This window comes from Rhipicephalus microplus, chromosome X (assembly GCF_043290135.1).
Source record: "Rhipicephalus microplus isolate Deutch F79 chromosome X, USDA_Rmic, whole genome shotgun sequence".
NCBI lineage: Eukaryota > Metazoa > Arthropoda > Arachnida > Ixodida > Ixodidae > Rhipicephalus > Rhipicephalus microplus.
The window spans coordinates 102,096,240-102,119,505 of NC_134710.1; the positions used below are offsets into that span (position 1 = coordinate 102,096,240).

Below are 23,266 nucleotides of genomic sequence, written 5' to 3' on the forward strand. Positions count from 1 at the left end.
CCGTCGCAGACATATTTCGGCACAAAGATGTAGGTGCACGTTGAAAAACCCAAGGCCGTTAAAATTTTTAAAAGCGCAGAATTTCTTAGTAGCACCATGTCGCCGATCTGGTGTCGGTGGCGCCGTCCACACACCACTGCGCATGCTCGCGTCTCGTGCCAACTGTTGCTCCCTCCCTTACATCCCTTTTTACTAGTACATGCTACAGTAAAAAGAAAACCGACTGCTCGCGCTGCACAAAAGTTTGCTGGCCACCCCGTAGATGTAGTCACCAGATCGTGCATTCGGAATTGAGTCAAGTGCATCTTGATTTGGCTTTCGCCTGACTTGACGCTTTGCTTGGCTCGAGTGGATGTGATAGAAGCAACAGTACCTTCAACCAGTAGTGGGGCACAACCCAACATCAGCGTCCGACCACCCGTTGAAGGCAACGCTTCTCCTTCATTCAATAAATAAGAATCATAAGGACGAAATAACAATTAAGCATTCCAAAATCATACCCGATTACGAAACAATCACGTGAAACCCCTCCCCCCCCCCCCTTTTACGCATTTACTTGAGTTTCCCCGCGGGTAGATGCGGGCGGTTTTTTTTTTTTGAAGCTCTCGCTTACGACGTGTTTCAAAATCATGTTGCGGTTCCAGCGCGTAAACTCCCAGCAGCTAACATCATTTGCGCCAAACGTGCGAAGCGCAACAATGCTTACACTTAAGCATTAATCTCGAAGTAAACCTACAGCACTATATTGCCGGCAGGGGCGGATTATCTCTTGTTGAAGGTATTTTAATTTCAACCGACCTTTATTACTTGTTGTGATCAGTAGGTATATACGATCTGCATAATAGCTCTATGTCGAAATTCTGCCTTATACGAGCTTAAATGTGCACTGTTGTACGAAATCAAAAGTAGCTGGTCGATTGTTAGCGTATTCCCTGTAAGTACGCGCGAACAGTTTCTGAAAAATGTCCATCTGTGAACTTCGGCAGTGCTCGCATGCAGGCTACCTAAGCGTGCGCTACCGAATCAGTGAAGCTGAAGCATATAAAGGAAGCCATTTTTTCACGAAGGCGCTTCCTGATTTTCGAAAGAAGATTTCGTCTCTCGGAAGTAAGGGTAAACTTTGCTATGGGTTAAGACGAATGAGAAGAAAACACACACACACACACACACACACACACACACACACACACACACACACACACACACACACACACACACACAAACACACACACACACACACACACACTCACACACACACACACACACACTCACACACACACACACACACACACACACACACACTCACACACACACACACACACACACACACACACACACACATACACACACACACACACACACACACACACACATGTTTCTTGGACTGCACTTCTAGGTGTCGTATGCATTCCTTCTTTTCGTCTTTACTTCTCGCACAGTTTAGTCTTATTTCAGTACGATACATGATTTGATTGATTGATTTGTGGGGTCTAACGTCCCAAAACCACCATATGATTATCAGAGACGCCGTAGTGGAGGGCTCCGGAAATTTCGATCACCTGGGGTTCTTTAACGTGTGCCCAAATCTGAGCACACGGGCCTACAACATTTCCGCCTCCATCGGAAATGCAGCCGCTGCAGCCGTGAATCGAACCTGCGACCTGCGGGTCAGCAGCCGAGTGCTTTAGCCACTAGACCTTTCAGTACGATACAACCAACCAGACAAATCCTAATGTTGTCCATGTGCCTTCGTCTCCTGATATAGTTAATTGTTACGATGGCAATTTCTCCACGTGCTCCGCAAGAAAGGAAACGCCCAGGTGACATTAAACACTCCGGAGAGGCTAAGAATAAATATGTGTCGCACACTTCGGGTGAGGTCCCGCCGATCCAACATCGACGTGCGGCAGACTCGCAGACTTCCACTTTACGCTTCAGCCTGCGACGCCTGAAAGGCCTCGAAGTGGTACATTTCAAATTTATTTGCAGGTTGGTCGACCCGTGCGGAGTTGCACGTGTGATGATGTGTTGGCCTGACCGACGCACTCATAGAGCAGACGCGGAAATTTGATTTCATACAAACAAGCATTTAATTAAAAAGAGGGCAAAGGCAGGAGTTAACAAATAACAGAGGACTAAAACTGGTATGCGATGGAAAAGAACAGCTACAAAACAAAATACGCTAAAGAACACTGCAAAAGATACAGACTAAAGACAAATACGCGGAATATTAATAAAACAGCAACAGGATGAAACTTCAGGAGAGACAAGGAAAATTTACGAAAAAAAGAAAAAAAGCTCAGGCTCGCGTTTCTGGGCTTCGACGTGCAACGCAGCGCACACTACAAATATTAAAAAAGGGCTGGTTATAATAAATTAGCAGTTTAAAAAAAGTCACAATAAAAAGTTCCATACGGACCAGGCCAGCTCTTGGTGCACGTAGGGGAGTTGACGGGGTGTCGCTGAAGATCTCGCCGGCTTGGTAGACGACGAGGGTGCCCGGAATTGCAGCCGTCTCAATACGTTGCGCGGGTCACTCCATGCTCGCTGCCTACGCGAGACTCGCGACACCGACGACCGCACTTGTTGCTGGCTGTACGTCAACTGCCTATTCCAATGCAGTCCAAACCTCTTCAGGGGCGTACACGTGCTCCCGTCCCATCTGGGGATAATTTTCCTTTTTTAGACCGCTGGTGCCCCTTTCGGTACAGGTGCAGGGAAGACGAGCCGGCGCCACGCTGGGTCGTTATCGCCGGATGTCGTCCTCCCAACACAAAAGCGCCCTTCCTTGGAAGATGGGGCCCGCGGATGACCCGAAAGTTGGAGTCATTTGTGACAATATGACTGGTGTTCTTTGCAGCTAAATGTAAAAAGCATCAAATCTAAAGCACGACTAGATGACAAAGTCGGAAAGAAAGGCTGTGGGGTGAGCCCCCCCCCCCCCCCTCTCTTTTTTTTAACCGGCCCCTCCGCACTGCTAATCTGTTCCTGAGGGCCGGCACTGAACTTGAACTATCAGCACAGATTCTACAGTCTCACGGCACTGCAATGCAGCTAGTTCATCATGCATGAGCAGCCTAATTGAAACGACCAGTTTTTTTTTCTATGCCAACTATGATTACATTGAGGCATCACCCAAGAAACGTCAACGAATACCACGTCAGGCATGGATAGCTAGGCTGTTGGAACCATCGTTTTAAAATTATTGTTATCACATTACGGTAACATAACAATGTTTGACCGTCAACTTCCGCGCTATCTTTAATTTTCTTTAACGTAAGGTCGCCCCCTCCCTGCTGGGTAGGTCTTCTTCGCCAAAAGGGAACTCGTCGGGTGAGGCAAAGATCATGCCTCCTTTTTTTCAAACAAGCGCTTCCACCACCACCCGTCCAGGTATGAGAAAATCGCTTAGACCTAATGACATACCAGTCTTTTCTATACGCTACCGTACTTATGCGCCTTTCGTGAAGAAAATGGACGCATATGCCGTACTACGAAGACTACCTATCACGGTGCATGTCGCAGCATATTTATCCGATTCCTTTCATACCAAACGTAAATAGGGTTACGGTGCGGGTATATTAATTTTTCTTTCACTTCAATCGTATATCGAATGCCAACTGACGAATGTTTCTCGTTCGCATACCATGGAACTGCCCAGTCAATATACCTGTAAACACTGCAGGGTGGAAACCATAGCGTTCGTCTGAAGGACAGATAGAAACACTTCTCTTCTTTTTTTTAAATGTTACGGCAGTTCTAGGGAACGTGTTTTTAAATAATTCATCGGAATACGAAGGAGAATCGGCGTAGCACTCCCAAGCAACTTGTGCTACTCACTACCAACATGGTGGTTTTGTTACAAGTTTCCTTTTATTCGTGTCGGACTTTAGGAATAAGCCGCAAGAAGGTAGCTTTAGATTCGGCGGTTACACTTCTGGCACAGATAAACGATACTCGCTTCAAGACACGAGCATGGCGGCACGAAGAAGGGCAGGCCGGCCGGCGGGCACCCCATTTGTGATTGTCAGAGCAGTGGTCGCTGAACTGGCCGCGCAGCACGCATGTGGGCAGGGGTTTCCTTTAATCCTGCCCACGAACTCGGCGGGGAGCGCGTTTGAAGAGTGCGCGAAGAAGGCCGTAAGAGAGTTGGAAGCACGCCGCTTCGCCGACCGCTCGTGGAGCTCCATTAGTAACGACGACAAATAAGTCGGCGAGCAGCTCGTGACTGCACAGTTACGCGCGCCGCGTGGTGGGACGAGAGCGCGCGGAATGAATTCGGCGCCGTCGAGGTCGGGCGCCGGCAGCGTGCATCGGGTTCACGCCGCGCCACATCGTAAGCAGAACGCGCGTCGTGTCGCGGTCCAAGAAACGAGTTTCTCCAACTACTGCGTATGCCGCGCGGCAACGGGTTCCACTCACTTGCAACGAAATGCATGATAATCAGCAGCCAACGGCAGCGAAATGCTCCCGAGTTTCTCTGTCATGAGCTGCGAGAAAAATACTTAATGAGACGAGATGGGGAACATAGTCTGGACTGAACGAAAGAACTCCCGTTGCTTTATATACGACACTTAATCTAAATTCACCTGCTGTAATTACTCCTGACAGACACTGAGTCCGGCGGGTGCTCGCTACACAGGTGGTGATGGGAATTTAAGTTCTATTTTCATTGTGACCGCCAATGAATTGAACAGCTGCACCCTTGAGTAGCGGTTCCTTTAGCAACCGCTCGCTAGAACTGCAGTTTGGGCGAGTGTGTTTAAACAGCAAGGAAACGATGAGGCAAGCTGGTATGGCAGACGAGTCACAAAGTTTGTAGGCATCGCTATAGGTTGAAGTGAATATTTTTCTTCGCAGGAAGCCGAGTGTGACTCTAAGTAGCGGAGAAAGCTATTGATGTGTTGAAGAAGCATTGGCGGCAGCTGATCATGTATGGCATTACATCTCGCTTTTTATTGAAATAAATTTGAGCATTACTGTGTCGCGCGGTGTTGATCCAGTGAAGCAAGTCTCAGCGTTTGTCAGAATACATCATCATCTTTGTGTACTGCAGAGATTTTAAATCTATCTATCTATCTATCTATCTATCTATCTATCTGTCTATCTATCTATCTATCTATCTATCTATCTATCTATCTATCTATCTATCTATCTATCTATCTATCTATCTATCAGCCCCCTACGTCGGGGTGCTCTTGTTATCACCCCCTTAACTTGGGGAAAGCCAAAATTGCAGGGTAAGATAATTTGACGAAAATCACTTCGCTGTTCACGGCATGAATAATGTGGCAATTCTTTGAAGTACGCCGTCAAACCCTTTCCTCTGAACAGGTGTGGCACATATCAATATAATAAGGGCGGGTATGCGGGTGTTTTGCCACTGCCCAAGGGGGGACAGACAGTTTATATCTATACCCATGAACGGCGACAACAGACATGGCTAATTTTAACGCGAAGGCATTAGAAAAAGGTTGATATCAGCAGCGCTGACTCAACGAATTCAAATAATAGCAATCAGGTTCCCAACAAGAACCAAACTCTAGTATTCTGCGGGGCAGTCAAGTATTCTACCACAGAGTCACGCCAGGCCTCGCAGTGCTTTGTAAAAATACCTGATGCATGTGTAATGTTGCTGAAACATCAATTGTGTTTGCAGCGGTAGAGGCTATCTAATTTTATAAACGTTACATATGTACTCCCATGACACTGGCTTCTCGTCGGGTTGAGGTAAATTGTAGTTAAACGCCGTCCGTTGAAGTTGATTTATGCAGCAGTGTAGGACTACCATACTCGCGAGCACAAGAGCTACATATCATCAGCTTAGTGTTTTTGGCGTTGCTAATGCCCATGTTCCTGTTGGCGTCATAACGCAACATTAAACAACTTTTTATATAAAACATGTGTGACTGTTCAACATATGTCTTTGCGTGCAATATTTGTACATATGTTAGCATTATTTCGTAACGCTTTAATCAATAAAAAAAAACAACACAGTCACCTTCCCTCCGCATGCTTTTCATAACATTGATTTCCAAGGTACGTGGGATCTGCCGAATTTCCGACAATGACGGGCCCCTTCTGTGTGGTACAAGCACTCGATAACCATTTACAAAGGGGATGATGTGGGATCTGAAGTATACTGTTCTTTACCATGTCGATGCCCATGCAGTGAGCTAAGAGACACGCCTGATCTGATGGTTATAAGTTATAATAACTTCAACAATTTTTACAGCAAGTAGCTAACTATGTGTCAAATCTGTGCTCTTGAACTCTGCCTTGTATAGAAATTAAAATTGTAAGTCTAAAAAATTGAAAAGAGATTGTGAAAAAAGTATATTATTGCGCACTCCTAATGGGTAGGCAACAGTTGATTTGCATCAAGTCATTCGGCTATAGGCAGAATATTTCATCTAAAAATGGGGCATTCGCACAACTTGAAACTAGTTTCTGTATATGCATGTGTAATATAGTATACTGGCCCTTAATATTTGTGTATAGAAGGACTCAAAGCGACTAATACGCAGGTACCTGAACTGCGCATAATGCGTCTTGGGAAAAAGTATAAAATGTGCGCATTGCACATTATTGTATATTTCAAACAGCTCGTAATTGGCGTCATTAGCTTTCACATTCGATGTGATCGTGTTACTTAGCGTTCAGTAATGCATAGTGTCACGTTTAGAGCCTGAATTTAACGAAACGGCGTCATTAAATATTTTATGCGTAGTCTGGAGATTAGACAATAGGCTCCATGATTAGCCCATCGTAGAATAGCCTCAGTTCTGAGTATACGTGTTCTGTATTTTGTCTTGTCGTTCTGTTTCCATCCAAGACCGACCTTTTGCATCATTATGAACCTATATCAACCTGCTCACACATGTGTTATTCTGCATCTAGCAAGCCCTTCGTTGTTTAAAAAAACCTTCTCTTGTGCTATATCTCATTTAGTTTGTGCTAGACCTCAGTTTAGATTCAGGGGTACATTTTGTACGGGGTGAGTAATTAATCGAGGTGATGTGGCACTAAGTAAAAAAAAAAGCTTTTGAAGACAGAAAGAGACCAGCTTGCCCGTATTGTGTATGCTAACAGATTATGCCTGTGGGTATATACACACATCAGCATTGTATAGCACATGGAGTGGCGAATGGCACGTACAATTATCTTTGTGAAGCGTCGACATTACTCTGAGCGTGACTGCAAAGGGATACTACAGTCATGAATGTGAGATGTTACAAATGATGAGGCTGGGGTGCGCAGTGACCTAAGTGCTGATCACGAGGTATTCTGTGCATTAATTAAACAATTGTGACAGTCGGTTAAGTAATGGAAATGCGCGTAGTTTTAGGTTCGTTTATGACGCGTTGTTATCGCGCACTTTGCACGCTTCTTCCTAGTAAGACGCGAATGCATCAAGCTGAAGACGAAATTAGTGTATGCTCGTCGTACCTTTGTTACGTGGCTCTATTAACAGATTACAATTCTCACTTGCGTCCTCGTGTATACGTCTTTTCGTTGCAGAGCCTGGTGAGGTACCTTCACTGCCGGTCAAGTGTCAACTACGACGTCACAAGAGCAACCGCAAGCCACGGACTCCATTTACGACGCAGCAGCTGCTTGCGCTCGAGCGCAAGTTCCGAGTCAAGCAGTACCTGAGCATAGCCGAACGCGCCGAGTTCTCCTCATCACTCAACCTCACCGAAACCCAAGTAAAAAGAAATACTCTTCACCCATGTTTTAGTTCGATGCCGCTGGCTGTTCGACAATTATTTCTTTATATACCAACAAAAGTGATGGAAAAATAAATGAGGATTGATTGATTGATTGATATGTGGGGTTTAACGTCCCAAAACCACCATACGATTATGAGAGACGCCGTAGTGGAGGGCTCCGGAAATTTAGACCACCTGGGGTTCTTTAACGTGCACCCAAATCTGAGCACACGGGCAATAAATGAGGAAATTGATGCAATAGTTACTGAGCAACCGTAACGTTTCGTTTCAAATGATCAAATAGTTTTATGAACCCATAAAAGGAATAGATCAAGGGCTTGATTTTTATACGTTATTCTCAACTCAAGACGCAAACACGCCAAGCAAAGTGTAGGGACATTGTAGTTCTGTAACTTTAGTGTGGTATTTATATCGGAATTGTAGAGAAATTAAAATGGACGAAAAGGCAACTTGCTGCTGTTCGTAATCGAATTTATACTCTGAGAAGTAAGCGAGGAAGAAGGGTATCGAGATTGCTCCTTTAGAGGAGTATACCTAACCTGCCACAGCCATTTTTCCTTTTTGGGGGTATTTTGTTGCTTCCCAACCTCGCGGTTACTTTTTAAGAGTTACTAAAGGAGCAATAGTTGCAGTTCTTGGCTGACTTGACCAGCATTTTGAGAGTTGTACAGGCACGTGATTAGATGTACAATCGATATACAGAAATCACATGCAAATTAACTTTCAGAAAAATTTGAGCATACACTTGGAATTCGAACTCACGACCACTGAATCAGCATGCGTGTACACTGAGCACTACACCAAGCCACGCTACGGTATCGTCTGGAAGGAAACGGGGTTATGTAGGCACTGGTCGGTCGTTTGCACAAAAGAGGAGGGCACCATTGTTGAAGCACCGTGTGCAACACAGTTCGTGCGTTGGAGGGGCAAAACTCCCTTTTTTTGTTAACTGTGCAGTTACTCCCGAAAAATTGTTAGAGCGTATACATCCTTCGGATAACGTCTCCGTGGCTCTACCCATTGACCTACAGTGACTGTCGTCGTCCGGTCCGCTTTATTGGGTGTCAGTGCATGTAAACCTGAATGTGTTGGCCAGCGCTGCTCGTGGTCATGATGGCAAGTGTAGGACGCTTTTTTTTTTCGTGCCAGCTGTCGCAAGCTGACACGTGTGATGTTGCATTTCGGCCTCGCCAAATCAAGCGCGCGCCCTCGTGCTTAGCAGCACGATAAGCAACGACCTCCGATAAGCTACCACGACAGGTCGCACTGTCTCGCCTTACTTACGTGCAGCTATAGGGCTATAAAGGCTGGTGCACAAGGGTCTTTCATGAAGCGACACAAGTTTTGTTCACTACTTCGTTCAAGGGTGGGGAATTCAATGCGGGAAATTATACACGGGAGGCTTTAGTGCTCGCTGCTGAAGGCATGCCGATCGAAGTCATCTTTCCAGTTCGAGGGACTGCCCTGTCTTGTTTCGCTTTCTCCCTCTTTAGTGAAAATGGCATGAAAGTTGGAGGAGATGCAAGCTATAGCAATGAATAATATAGTAATACGGCGCCGGTTGAAAAATTCACTCGACCCTGCCACACCCACACAACTACCCACATATATCGCATTGCTGCGTACCAGAAAGAAACCACCGTCAAGATTGAAAAAAAAAATGGTTCTGAAGCACTAGTGACGTTAAAAATCAACGTCATGTCGCTTATAGCAGACACACTGCGGTTTGAAATTACTCTCGGTTCGTAGTAAATGATGTCGACACTGCAGTAAACGCTCAGAACACCCCTTGGAATAGGATGAAGAGGCAGGAAAATAGCTGAATAGAAGAAGCCAATTTATGCATCTTGTCGCAGCTAGCAGATACCAGCGCGAATCGGAGAGTGTGGTTTCACAGGGGTTACGGTGTTCGGCTGCTGACCCGAAAGATGATGGTATACGATCCCATCCACGCCAGACGCATTTGGATGGAGACGGAACGCTAGAGGCCATGTCCTGCTGTGGGATGTCAGCGCATGTTAAAGCACCACAGGTAGTCGAAATTATCCGGAGCCCTCCGCTATGACGTCACTCATAGCCTAACCCCCGTATTCACAAACGCTCCTTGACTCGACTTTCACCCTTCACTTGACAGAGTTGAGCAGTGCGCCACTGCGCGGCTGAAAATGACGCTGCGCTACTCAAGAATCGCAGCAGAATATACGCAGTGGCTCGCCGTTCTTAGAGATGGCGCTCCCATCGGCTTTCTCAAGTGAAGGTGAAGCGTTGAGTGAAGGGATGGTATAGAATACGGGGGTGAGTCACTTCTCGTCGTGAAGCCCCATAAACCAACCAATTCGATGGGAGCGGTCTTTAGAATCTGCAACTTGCTGCAAGATGTAAATCAACGTAGTCGTTGTTCGCTCTTTTTTTACGGACACCCTCATCCGTTATAAATGGCCTGGGGGTTTTTGAGCTTGGGCCCTAACAAACAGGGGTCGCAGACAGCTGCTGGTGAAAAGTACAGTGATGCAGTGATCTAGCAAGTCTCGAGAACTATAAATCAAATATGAAATTCTAAAGATTATTCAAGCAAAGGTCAAGAAGCGACCAAAAACCAGCATGATTATATGATGTTATATCCTGTTTACTGTACATTCTTCCGAATATGAACGAGATGTTTACTTTCAAGTTCAATGTTTCACGCCTTTCACATTATACAACTTGTCTTTTGACTTTAGACCGTGGGACCATCTCTACATGTAAGTAAACTGGTACTCCCAATGGCTGTTACGAGTTTAGTTGCTGTTCTAAGAATCCACTGTCTGGCGTCGGGTCCGTTCAGCTTTCTTGTGTGTGCATCTGTGCTCACATTGACAAGAGTCACGAGTCATTAAGACCTCGGCAGAAAAATCCATTTCCACCAAGGGAAGATTATGCTTACGGAAGGCTATATATAAATATAAATATATATATATATATATATATATATATATATATATATATATATATTGTGATAAAAGAACACCTTGGTACTCCGCACTGTTTGGAAAGTGGTTTTCGCTGTCGGCTGCCGTGAGAAAAAAAGACTAAAAAAGGCAGAGAAGCGGGGAATAGCATGTGTCTTCTAAATGTTAACTAGAAACCAACTGACGATTCGCCGAAACAACCAACAATTATTAGAGCTACGATTTATGTTTTTTACTCTCATTACTGAAAGAAGTGAGACGGGTACGGAAAGGTGCCCAAGCGTTAACTATTTCAAAGCGGATGCGCAGCGCTCGTATACGTTTAATTGACTTCCGTATATTGAAAATTTTCTGACCATCGCAGGCTGCTACATTTCTCGATTTCGTTGCGCAGCGTGTATGTGCGTATGCGGCGGAAGCTTGATGGAACGCCATTTACCGGAGTCTCTCTCTCTCAGTAGATGCAATTACAGTGTGCCTTTTCTTCTTTTTCTTTGGTTAGCTCTTGCGAATCGGGCATTACCCGCGATTAGCCTCGCCTGCTTCACTCGTTTAGGCATTCAGTGCTCTTGGCCCGACTGCAAATTTGTTTGACATACGCTTCATTTTTAATTTCCCGTCTATATTTTTTGCTGCCGTCTTCGCTCATTCTTTTGTTCGCCTTGTGTATTACGTCAGCCCTTCGCTATATTAGAAAGCCGTTACTGAATGCGTTCTGAACTCAGTGTGCCGGCTAGAAAATAAGCGTCTTTATCGCGTCATGCGATGGTAGGCCATCAGTTCTGCAACCAGACTCGCGCGGGACCACTTGCCACGTTTAACCTCGCGGCTCTGTGTGTAAACGTATGTCAACACGCGTCCAAATTACCACGCTACTTGGACGTGAAGCAACGTAATAACCCAGTGTGTTGTTTGCATTGCGTCTTCAAGCTCTTGTTGATCTTTACGTCCGCTAGTATCCAGCCCTGACGACCGCATAATTTAACGCGTGGGTGAACAATGGGTGTTTCGCCACCTATTAAGTACGAGTGTTATTAAAATTGTAATGTTAGGCGCGGTAACGAAGCGTTGCTATTTTTGACTAACTGTGGCAAACGATGCCGAGTACTTATTGTTTGTGACGTTAAACGAAACTTACTCAGTCACCTGGGTCGCACCTTCCTGTACCAAGTGAGCTCCATTAAACTGGCACCATTATGTCGCGCAATTCTAATGTTGTTTATAGGACAAACATGACAGTTGTGATGGCGTCCGTGATGGGAATACACGCTTTCGTGTTTCACATAGCCGCCCCAACAACCTGTACATCTATGCAGTTTCTATCAGTCTATGCATTTAGTGCTTTGATGTGATACAATTTCAAGTTCTAAGAATGAAAAATCTTGCAATAGTGTGCATAGAACAACATCCTTAAGAATCTTATTCGTTCATAAGCAGCATCTGGTGATTTGACAAAATATTTCAAAGAAAAAGATGGCACAGGCTTACGGTGATAGAAAATGAATAGCTGATATGCTACAATCTGGCGTTTACGGCTCGCATTCACTATAAGTTCTTAGAATAAAGATGTAAGAAACAGCATGTGCTGGCAACCTAGAGTGTCGGATTCATAACAAAGCTTCGTGGCTTATAGCAAAGAATACACTTACCAATAAAAAAAAACCTTCATGAATAAATGCTTTGTGAAGAAGCTTTGGCCTGAACATCCTTGTACGTACATCAGGCCTGTGTATCGTGTCAGAATCGGCAAACAAATGACATGAGTTAGTTTGTCAATGGAGATTTCACAGTGCGCATCCCTCGTTGCAGTTTTCGCACTTATGTATCCAACTGTTTAGAGGCTGTTCTTTATTTATACGGCGTAATACGTTCGCAACGTCCTTGTACCACACACATTTTTATAGGCGCGTACTCGGAAAGGGGGCGGGGGAAGGGGAGAGGGCGCAGCCATTTCATTTCTTTAGTCACATGGAAAAAAGGAAGGGGGCGCCAAGTCATTCCCATACGTTGACAAGTAAGAGGGAAGGGGGGGGGGGGTGAACAATGAGAAAGAATGACATAGTGAGTGCCTTCATACTACACAAAAATATGGTGATTAATGGCGTACTGGGTACCCTACAAGTGCACGTGCAGCAGTTACCCCAAAACGTGTTTAGAAAAGGTTCTGAAATGCCGCTCTTACAGCTTTCGCTGTGACCGAGCTGAGCGTTCCGCGCAGCCTATGTGGTTTTTTTCACATTTCTTTCATTTCCGCTACACTTTTAGTAAAAAAAATTAAAAAGAAAACGTAAGCGTGAACAACACGCACCCAACTAGAGGCGTCTCCGAGCATTATCTGCCACATTTCATATGCATCATGCCTTAAAGTCGCTATCGAGAGTTTTAGCAAAGTTGGACCTGACTAATTTAGTTTGTAATCGCAGAACAAAAACTATTATGCATTCGCTTATATGCGTTGCTTTTTTGTTGAAAATCTTGAGACAAAAGGCAAACTTTGAGCACCTTTTTCAAATAATACATCAAACACCGTTTGATGTATTAGGTGTACTGGCTCTTTCTGCAAGTAACGATCACGGTGGGTTTTGTGCGATCGACAATGTTATTTGATACTCTAAATGCTTCTTCAATGGAGAAACCCCATTTTTCTAGAACAATTAGGTATAATATCCCCTGTGCCAAGAGGATGCTTAGATTTTCCGTGCGAACTCCCCTGTCATTTCCATTATAGTAAGTTCTGCTTCACCCCAATATATTCTTGTTACACGGTGCAGCATTTCAAAATTGCTCTACATGGTTTTGGTGTAGTGATGAAACGTACTGCATTTGTAATTAACTCTTGGTTTCAGTGCTATTCATGGCTCATTAATGGTGATTAGGATTACAGTTATGGCACTAAAAAAAGAAGAAGTTTAAAAGGAGAAGTGAAACTAAAGGAACTAAGCAATATCAAAGCGGAAACTAGCATTTACCTGCTTTAAGCCCGAAGCTGCAGGGTAATCCATGCCAATTTGTCACAAAGTAAAGCTACCTGATTATTGATAAATTTCCCTAGTCTGGAAACCAAACCGTGGACAAACTTGTTCACGGTGGTCACTCTACCAATTGACCTGACCAGACCAACTGGCAGCGGTGGGCTTAATCAGCCGATAGCCTGAAACGCCTGGACACAGAATGGGGCTAACCAGTTATTACAAATAATAATAATAATAATAATAATAATAATAATAATAATAATAATAATAATAATAATAATAATAATAATAATAATAATAATAATAATAATAATAATAATTAAAGTTTTACGTTCCAAAACCACGATATAATTATGAGAGACGCCACAGTGGAGATCTCCGGAAATTTTGACCATCTGGTGTTCGTGCCCCTAAATCTAAACGCAGGGGCCTCTAGAATTTCACCTCCGTTGAAATGCGGCTGGCGCGACCAGGATTGGACCTTCGAGTCACCTGTCGAGCACAACAACCACAAGACCACCGTGGCGAGGTAGAATGAAAGTTATGAAAGGAAAAATTGTACACGGGGATGTCTCAAGAAGTAAAGCTCTCTCGGACGAGCACGCATTCATCATCAACTACGAAGCTTTACTTTACGAGATATTCACATTAATTTGCTTGTAGCTTTGTGCTACGAACATGTAGATGGCGATGTTCTCTTTCTGAACCAGTCCTCCACCTAGTGAGATCCGAGGGAACTGACATGTCATATTCAGTGAACTAAATATCAGTGTGTAGTTGAGTTATTGGGCTGGACAAACGGATGAATTCAGGCCCGGGTGCATTTTTTTTTCTCTATTCATGTCTTATTTAAAATTTATAAGGACTTTTTTTCTGCCATTTGCGTTAGCATAAGTTATCCTTCACTTGCAAGCATCTTTGCAACATAGTGCGGCACTTTTCATCCGATTGGGGACCGATTTATCTGGCCCGTAGGGGCACTGCATTCCTGACCCGAATCACCTTGACCATTTAATCGTATTTGTGTTGTCTTGTTGCTATAATAATTGAATAATTTACACAGTGAATGTGGAAGAGCTCAATTTTTGTTGTATGAACTGTGTCATTTTCGACGTGAGTTCGGCTTCTTCCTAACACAACCTTGTCATGCGTTGCAGCATTTGGAGCTCGCACAGCACGTCAATTGGTTTGGTACGGATGCGTGCAGCATCTCTGCCTCGGCTTCTCTTTCCACCTCCCTCCCTCCATTCCTTATATCTATTTCTCTCAAGTTGGACCATGCGTGACGCATCATCGAAACATCAAAGACACTTCGTCGTTTTTCTTTCCTCCCATAGTGCGTCAAGCTGCAGGGAGTGAGGCCGTTACGCTACTGCGATCAATGTTTCTTTTGCCAGAACAATTCACAGTGACGCAGATTCAAGGTATATTTTGGTCCTTACTGATTAAATTATCTTAAATGATATACTAAGTGTCGATGCAGATCTTCAGGGCAGATAAAGAGAGCACGTTTCGCCGATATATTTAACTTAAAGTGTGCACGTTCGATTTAACGTTATTATTTTACAGTAGTTGTTCATGCTCGCTTGCTTCGCAAAGCATGCAGTATCGTGTAGTAGAGTGACACCAAAATAACTAGGAAGCCCAGACATCGCTTAATATGAACATCTCCTAAATCTGAGCGATGTTTCTGTTGGCTGAGTTGCTTTTTTCAAGCAGCATTTTTGGGATGGTGATTTTTTACGGCGACAAGTGGTCACCTAGCCTACAAGAGCAAATCAGATTTTACTACGCCTATTGTCTCCCAGAATTTTGTCCATCGTTCACCTTTCTTGTCGCCATTAAAAGTAATTGAATACTCTAATGTTACCTAAGTTTGTAAAGACTTTGGCTGTGTTTGTATTTTTCGTGCCAGCGTGTGTACACCATTGATGTAAATGCCTCTTGGTTATCGCGACCACTGTTCAGTTCTAGTTCCTATCCGCTTTGGATCTTATCGCTTCAGATGGCAGACGTATGCTATACGGTTCTTTTCCGGGTATGTCTTGGTCACGGCCTCCTCATTTAATTTGTAGAGAAGGTCGTGATCTTGACTTTCTGTTACAATATCCGATATCCGGAGTTCCACAGTGGAAAAGGCATGCTTCCTCACGTTGAAATTTGCTCCCACATGTTTTTCTTTGTCCTCAGACAGGTCGGCTCAAGCCTCGAATATGAAGCTTATTGTTCAGATTATAGCTACAATCATTTCTCTTTCTTGTCGTGTTTTGCACCAGTCATATCCAATTTACCACCTCTGCTCCTGTGACTTAATTTTTTTTTCATTACCTTTAGTTGTCTACATGCACTTTCAATTACCCTGTACTTGCTTAGCCCGTTTTATTTGTGTTTTTATTTTGTTTACATTCCACTTTAAATATAGAATATGACACCAATATTGCATAATGCCTTATGGTTCGATGTGTTCTTTTTTTCTTTCTTTAACTCTTTCTCTAACCCACTACCCTCTGAAACGCTTCGCCGACTAAGGCTACGTAAAAAAAATATAAATAACTACATGTTCAACACATATCACGTAGGGCGTCCCTCGTTGGCCATTGAGTGAACTTTACCACTCTCATGGTCAGGTCTCGAATAGCCATATTGTTTAGCCTGAATAAATATTAAACGTCTGTTCTTCTAATCTTAGAACTATAGGCTGACATTGTGGGATCATGTCTGCCCGTAGTGCTGTTTATTGAAATATACATTTTTCATAAAAAAGTGGAATGCTACTGACAACGTCACCGCATTCAATGAGAACTCGGACTTCGCATCTTTTCCCGCGTGTGGCTCCGCGCCAATGACCAAACGCAGCACCGCAAGGTGGCTTCTTTGCATTAATAAACTGCAAAGAAGCCACCTTACGCGTTTTGTATTATTTCGCTTCATACTGTCATTGTGTGCGCGGAAAACCTCACATACAGCTGATACGTGTCGTACATGCGAGTACGTACCACGGCTATCATGTCATGCACGTCATTTATAGCATGTAATGGCATGATGCGCTAGCAAATGCATCATGCCACGCGTGTTATGTCATCCATGCAAAGTCATTCATGTCATGACGTTTTGTGTTCAAAACTTCGCGGTTGTGTGTTCGCTCTACGGTATACAATATCATATCGAAAGAAGCGCACCTTCGAGCAACTGGTTTCCTTTCGGAGCCGCATCCTCCAAAACCAGAGGCGCCCTCCCGTGCCGGATACGTATACTACTCCTGTGAAGGCAGAGAAGCACACTTACAGGAGCATAAATGCTATGCGTTGAAAACACTGAGAAAGTCAGTCCTTCACGTTCCTACACCGCATCGTTAAGTGACCAACTCCTCTGCAGCCGCATGCTCACTACTCTGCAACTTGCCTTGTCGCAAACACCTCTCCCATTGGCCCACCGCTCGATGGTCCGTTTATATTCGCCAATGACGTCATCGAAGGCGGCGTGATAGCAATCCACTTGCTGCGAGTCAACATACATGATACATTTTCTTCTCTAGATAGTTATGTCGAATGCAGTTGTGAAGAAATGTCTGGGAGATGTGAAGTGTTCACTGTGCTCACGTGGAATCTTGTGAAATAAAATTAAAGGCACTACGTGTTTACTCATACACTATATTTTTTTTGCTTTATTATGGAATGCATCATCGTCTACTATTGATGAGAACAGACAATGATGCCAGGAAAAGTACAGAGGATATTATTAGAAGTAATTGTAATGTGAATGTGAAGAAAGAAAAGTAGATGAAAAGATAACTTGGCGTTGGCACGGGACCGAACTAGCCAACCAACCTCTTTCTTCACATTTGCAATAAAGTTATTGCTAATAACATCCCCTATACTTTCCTTGGCATATTTGTCTGTTAGTTCTCATTGGAGTTGTGTCCAACAAATAAAAACAATCCCTTAAATTTCCACTTTCCAGGATCATCTCCTGTAGCTTAATACAACACTATATAGAAAGTTGTGAGCGACACCTACAACTCTCCTCAGAATACGACCACCCGGTCTTTCTTAAGACATCACGTTTGTTGATTCTTCAACTGGCTTAGATAGTAGCAAGGAACTTGTGGCGTTGAAACCAGCGATTTTATATGCACAAACACGCTTGTGACATAGATCATAGAACTCAGTCAAGGAGCCTCTTCTCGTGAAACACGACTTTTCTGTTTTACCGCAAAGCGTAGTGGGGAGACGTATCGTAAAAAAGGCAGTCTGAAGGGATGCGCGTTTTTTTAAGAACGAGCTTGGACAGATATGTGTGTCACTACAATATACTCGTATAAACGTGGTAGAGTAACATTGGTTATCGAGATTGCATGCATGTGAACTACAGTCTCATGCAGAGTCATCTGAATAGCCAAAGTTCAGTTCACGAGGACTTCAGAAATAAAAACGTTTCAGAGTGAAACGTTATGGGCCATTTAGCTTTCTGGTAAACTTTCAGCTGTTTCACACTTGTGCATTTCATTATTTCTGCGATAAACATGAAGATGTAAAACTCTTCGCCTTTCTGGTAGCTGTTGAAGTCAGTGCGAATATGAGGCACCCTTCTTTGAGCAAGATTCATAATCACGAAAAGACTCTAAATAAGGAGTTGAATTGTTCAAGTTTTTTTGCGAATCAGGCTTGCGCTACTTGGATGCGTTAAGCAACCATGAAATACGTTGACCTTGAAGTACATGTGTAGTCCTGATCAGGTTTCGGCTTTTGTGTAGAGTAATGCTACACCCTATGTCTACTTCTCACAATTTCCCAGCTGTTTCCTGTGGTAGCAGACTATGAAGAAAATAACCCATGCAAAATCAGTCCTTACGAATGGTGCGTGCGTGTGTGCATGTGTGCGTGCGTTTGTGTGCATCGTCTCAATTTAAAAAAGGAAAAATAAATAACCAGCCGTTTGTAGCACGAAGCCTCGAGTAAATTCGTACGGATTTTCCAAAGAGAAAGAGGTTCTTTGCCGAAAAATTCGCCCTGGTCCGGGGTTCCGCCACCTTGCGGGTTTCCACATAACTCATTTGCATAGTCTCATTTTGTTCGGTTATGTACAGTCATTGCTAATATGCGTTGGCTACCTCTGAAGGAATTCTGACTTGTTATCAGTCACTACTCCTTTTAATGATATTCCTTCATAGCGATCTTTTCTCAACTCCTGTTCGCGTGATGGTGTGTTTGTGAAAGGAATTGTTATTCTGCGTCAGTTTCTAACAGCACGCCTCTCGACTCCCTCTCGTCCCACGCAGGTGAAGATCTGGTTCCAGAACCGGCGCGCCAAGGAGAAGCGGCTCAAGGAGGCGGAACTGGAGAAGCTCCGCATGGCCATGCGACCGCTGCTGCCTGGCGCCTTCAGCCTGGGCCTGGCTGCCGCAGGCCCGTTCGGCGGCTCCGCATCGGGCGCCGTTGCCCCCGGCGGATACGTGCACCCGCCACGGCTCGTGCAGGCTGCACCACCCGCGCACCACCCACCGTTCAGCGGCGCCGAGGCCGTGTCGGCTCTGCAGCAGCAGCGTCCCGCCTTGTGAGTACCCGCAGCGTGGTCGCGCTTTTGGTTTTTGTTTTTTGACAACTGGAGAACAGATTCTGCCGATACAGAGGTAGGACAGTGCAGGTTAAGAAGTCAGCCACCAATGATGGAGGCGGGACAGTGGGCGCGGGAAGAGCTTCTGCTATGCGTCACCCCCAGAAAGAACTTGCAACAAAGCTCTACTTGATAAAGAGCGCTGGAACGATATATATATATATATATATATATATATATATATATATATATATATATATATATATATATATATATATATATATATATATATATATATATATATATATATATATATATATATATATATATATTATTGAGATCTAACAGACAGTCATGCCAAGGAATGTACAGGGGAAGTTATTAGAACCAATGGAATGTAAATAAGAAGAAAGAAAAGTGTGTGTGTGTGTGTGTGTGTGTGTATAAAGAACCCAGCGTGTCCGTGGTTATTCTAGTTTAGAAAAAATATAAAATGGACGAACTGGCTGAACTAACTGAGTTATTGAACAGATGACAAAGCAGTGACTCTGTTTTTCAGTCGTTGTAAAAGTAAAAACCGTTGTAAAACATTGAAGCATTAGGTGTCTTTTAGTTCACGTCTTCTTACAGTGGTCGAGATGATTCAAATGATAAGGTCGTGTAAGCAAACTATCGTTCAATTGGGCTACACACACGTGACAGACTTACTGCAACTAACAATCGGCTCAACTTACCAGTTGCTAGTAAAAAAAAATATTAGCTGATGCAGTTAGAATATCGCGATGCACCTATCTCGAACTCGATATGGAATGATATCGATTTGAAAGTAATTTTTATATATGAAAATAAACTTGGGAATCTGAAAACTTAGATTCAGGATGGCCACCATATATAGTGATTGCTGTAATCAAACAGGTTCTAACTGCTGATTTATAATTATTGCATATTTGTTTTAGTTTTCTTGTACTGACATGCCGCTGCAAACGCTACATACTTAGATATACGTTTCAGTACTTAATAGTAATAATTGTACGGGTTTAAAGGGGCGCTGCAACACTTTTTGAGCGTGGTGAGGAAACGCTGCTGATTGGTAGTAGAGGCTCCCGACAACATGCGAGCCAAATAATATAGTGCAGCACGCGGCCTGGAATTCACAATAAATTATCAGTCAGATAAAAATTGCTTTCTTTTCTCTCGACAAATCACAGAATATGCCCAAAAATCGCACGTAGCAAGCCCATATATCAGCCATTGGCTGATTCGAACTTGGCGCTTGCTCGTTACAGAGATCGCCGTGGGAGGCCGCTACTTGTCCACGCGCGCGCGCGCGATCACGCTGAAAAATCCGCGCATTCGAAGAAAAAGAAAAGCAAAATTTCTCAAGGTCACAAGAGCTTCCAGCGCTATCGTCGGGAAAAGAGAGAATGCAATTGCAGCATGCGAGAGAGCTTTGTAACTCCATTCGCACTGGGCGGAATAAAATTTTTGGGGCGTTGAATTCGTGAGGCAATAAGATCTCCCAGTGAATTCATTCTATGGTTACTTGAAAAAGTGAGTGTTTCAGAGCCCCTTTAGCATCCATCAACCACACACACACACACACACACACACACACACACACACATATATATATATATATATATATATATATATATATATATATATATATATATATATATATATATATATATATATATATATATATACATATATATATATATATATATATATATGTGTGTGTGTGTGTGTGTGTGTGTGTGTGTGTGTGTGTGTGTGTGTGTGTGTGTTCATGATGTATGGAAGTCGCCGCATAATGGCTTGCTTAGAAACACTTAGGGAAAACTTGTTGCACACACACACACAACATGGACAGAGAAATTAATGACAGGACTATGTGCTTCCAACACAGTGTTTATTAAACAGAGGTGAAACGTAAATGTTGACTACCAGTGCGCACAGGTGCTTAGTGTCCTGACTTAGTTGACAAAAAAGTCAAGTGAAACGATCACTAAGGGGTGGAGCAGATCTGTTATAACGCTTCAAATGCTACATGGCACACGTAGGGCCACGCCACTGTGTATTGTGGAAGAGTGCGAACTCTACTTCTGTTAGGCCAATATATACGATAAACTTCCGCTCTGGCGATTTCCACTGCCTCAATAATCTCGCGGGTTATCTTATTGTTGCCAGAGCCAATGATGATGTAATTACCAAGTGAAGATGCACAGCACCGGGTCTGGTAATGCTGAGATGGCCAGCTGGTATAATTCAAAAACTGTTAGAATGCTCCCGAAGTCAGTTATTTAGGTACCTGCCGTTTTGTCGTATATTTCTTTCCTAGTGACAGTAGGAAAAGAATACATGACACCCCTGAAACGAAACAAAGAAATTTCTATGTTTTCTGACTCACGAAAAGCGTAACGACTGAAGATTGCCTTACAAAGCTTCGAAAGTTTGTTGGTCGCGGAAAAATAAACGTATGTTTGGCCTGCTTGCTGTCGTTTTGAGACGGTGTGTTATGCCATATATGTAACGAATAGCTGAGATGACTTGCTGGCTTATGTGATCACTGGTATTACCCAAAGATTTATGCATGTTCTGTTTGACTGTCCTTAAAAGTCATTCAGGGACTGAAGTGATGACATTCTGAGATAAAAGCTGGCGCTGTGATCAAACTATTTGTTTGGGCGATAAAGCTGGCCTTGCATGCGTGTGAACAGGACTTGCTCAGAGCCTTTTTTAGGGTGAGTTGGGTGATCTCTTTTGATGAGCTTGGAATCACCTGATGAGGAACGCAGTAAAGTGTTGGTATTACGTGAGTCGTACTACCAGCAGGTGTGCTCGAATGTGAACGTAAGCTTTAGGTTAGGAAACGCAAGGGGTCTTTTTTTGGTGCTTCATGAGAAATGAATTCGAGCCCTCACTGAACATTTCAAGAGCCCAAGCCATGCCAGTCTCAAACAAGACAATGTAGAAGTCTTCTTTGGAGCCCCCCAGTACAACCAAAAAGTCATAGACCCACCTCAGGATACTTACAACACCGGACCCACTGAGCTTTCAAACATAGAAACCCTTCTGTATCATGTCACAACGGTGTCGTGTAGTCTTTCTCACCGTCACGCGAAAAGAAATATACTGAACAAACCAGCAGCTAGGTGCCCTAATAACAGACGTTGTGAGCCTTCTAACAGTTCTCGGAATATAGCAGCTGGTCACGTTGAGCAGCATTGCAGGGCCTGTGGAGGTGCTCCTTCACTTGGTAATTGCATCGCCATTGGCACTATCGACAATGCGACCACTCACGACATTTTTTAGACACTCGAAATCGCAAGAGCGGGAGCTTTCTTGTATCAACACAGTGTCTATTAACTTAACGAAACTTAATAAAACGACAGTTTGTATTCTTAAATGGAACGCAGAGGCGCGACTCCACACGTGTCAACGTGTAGCAAGCAGTTCAAATGTTATAGCCAATACGTCTCGCCCCATAATTATCGTTGCACTTCATTTTTCTTTGTCGGCCCACACAAGACTCTCAGCGCCAGCGCGTGCTGGTCAACGTATATGTTCCACCCCTGTTTACTAAACATTCCATTTGTAAGTAAGCGCAAAGCCCACTCCTCACTTTGTCCGTGTCTTTTTTGTGCACCACAAGTTTCACTATGTATCACTACCAACAAGCTGATTCTCACATTCTTACTTAGCACTCCTGGTATGGCAGAACAATTTTTAGCACTATAGACAGCTCGATTGTGAAAATATTGAAGAGTTGAGGAGTTCAACAAAATTCAAAATGGCGGACTCTCGTAATATTTTGAGAAATGTGAGATGGAGACCACGCAGATTAATAAATATATGCATGACACACTAAGCGAATTGTTGTTTTACGCGTGGCCAGTGCGGCTATTGTATTGACTTTTATGAAAGGATACGCATGCCATCAAAATATAATGGTGAAGCTTTACTGACATGTTAGCAGATAATTATCCCTGTTAGTTGTATCAATACAAAAGAAGGCGACACATTTTTAGTCGCACTAAGAGGGTCGGCACGCAGAAAA

General features: G+C 43.6%; 1 protein-coding gene across 1 annotated transcript in view; it reads left to right on the forward strand.

The window, feature by feature from the left end:
* The window catches only part of LOC119176291 (homeobox protein GHOX-7), an 83,508-nt gene that overhangs the window by 57,552 nt on the left and 2,690 nt on the right, over positions 1 to 23,266 (forward strand). The window contains exons 2-3 of the mRNA XM_037427499.2: positions 7,522 to 7,709; positions 18,932 to 19,206. Of these exons, the coding sequence (XP_037283396.2) occupies positions 7,522 to 7,709; positions 18,932 to 19,206 (463 nt within the window). The remainder of the gene's footprint in view (positions 1 to 7,521; positions 7,710 to 18,931; positions 19,207 to 23,266) is intronic.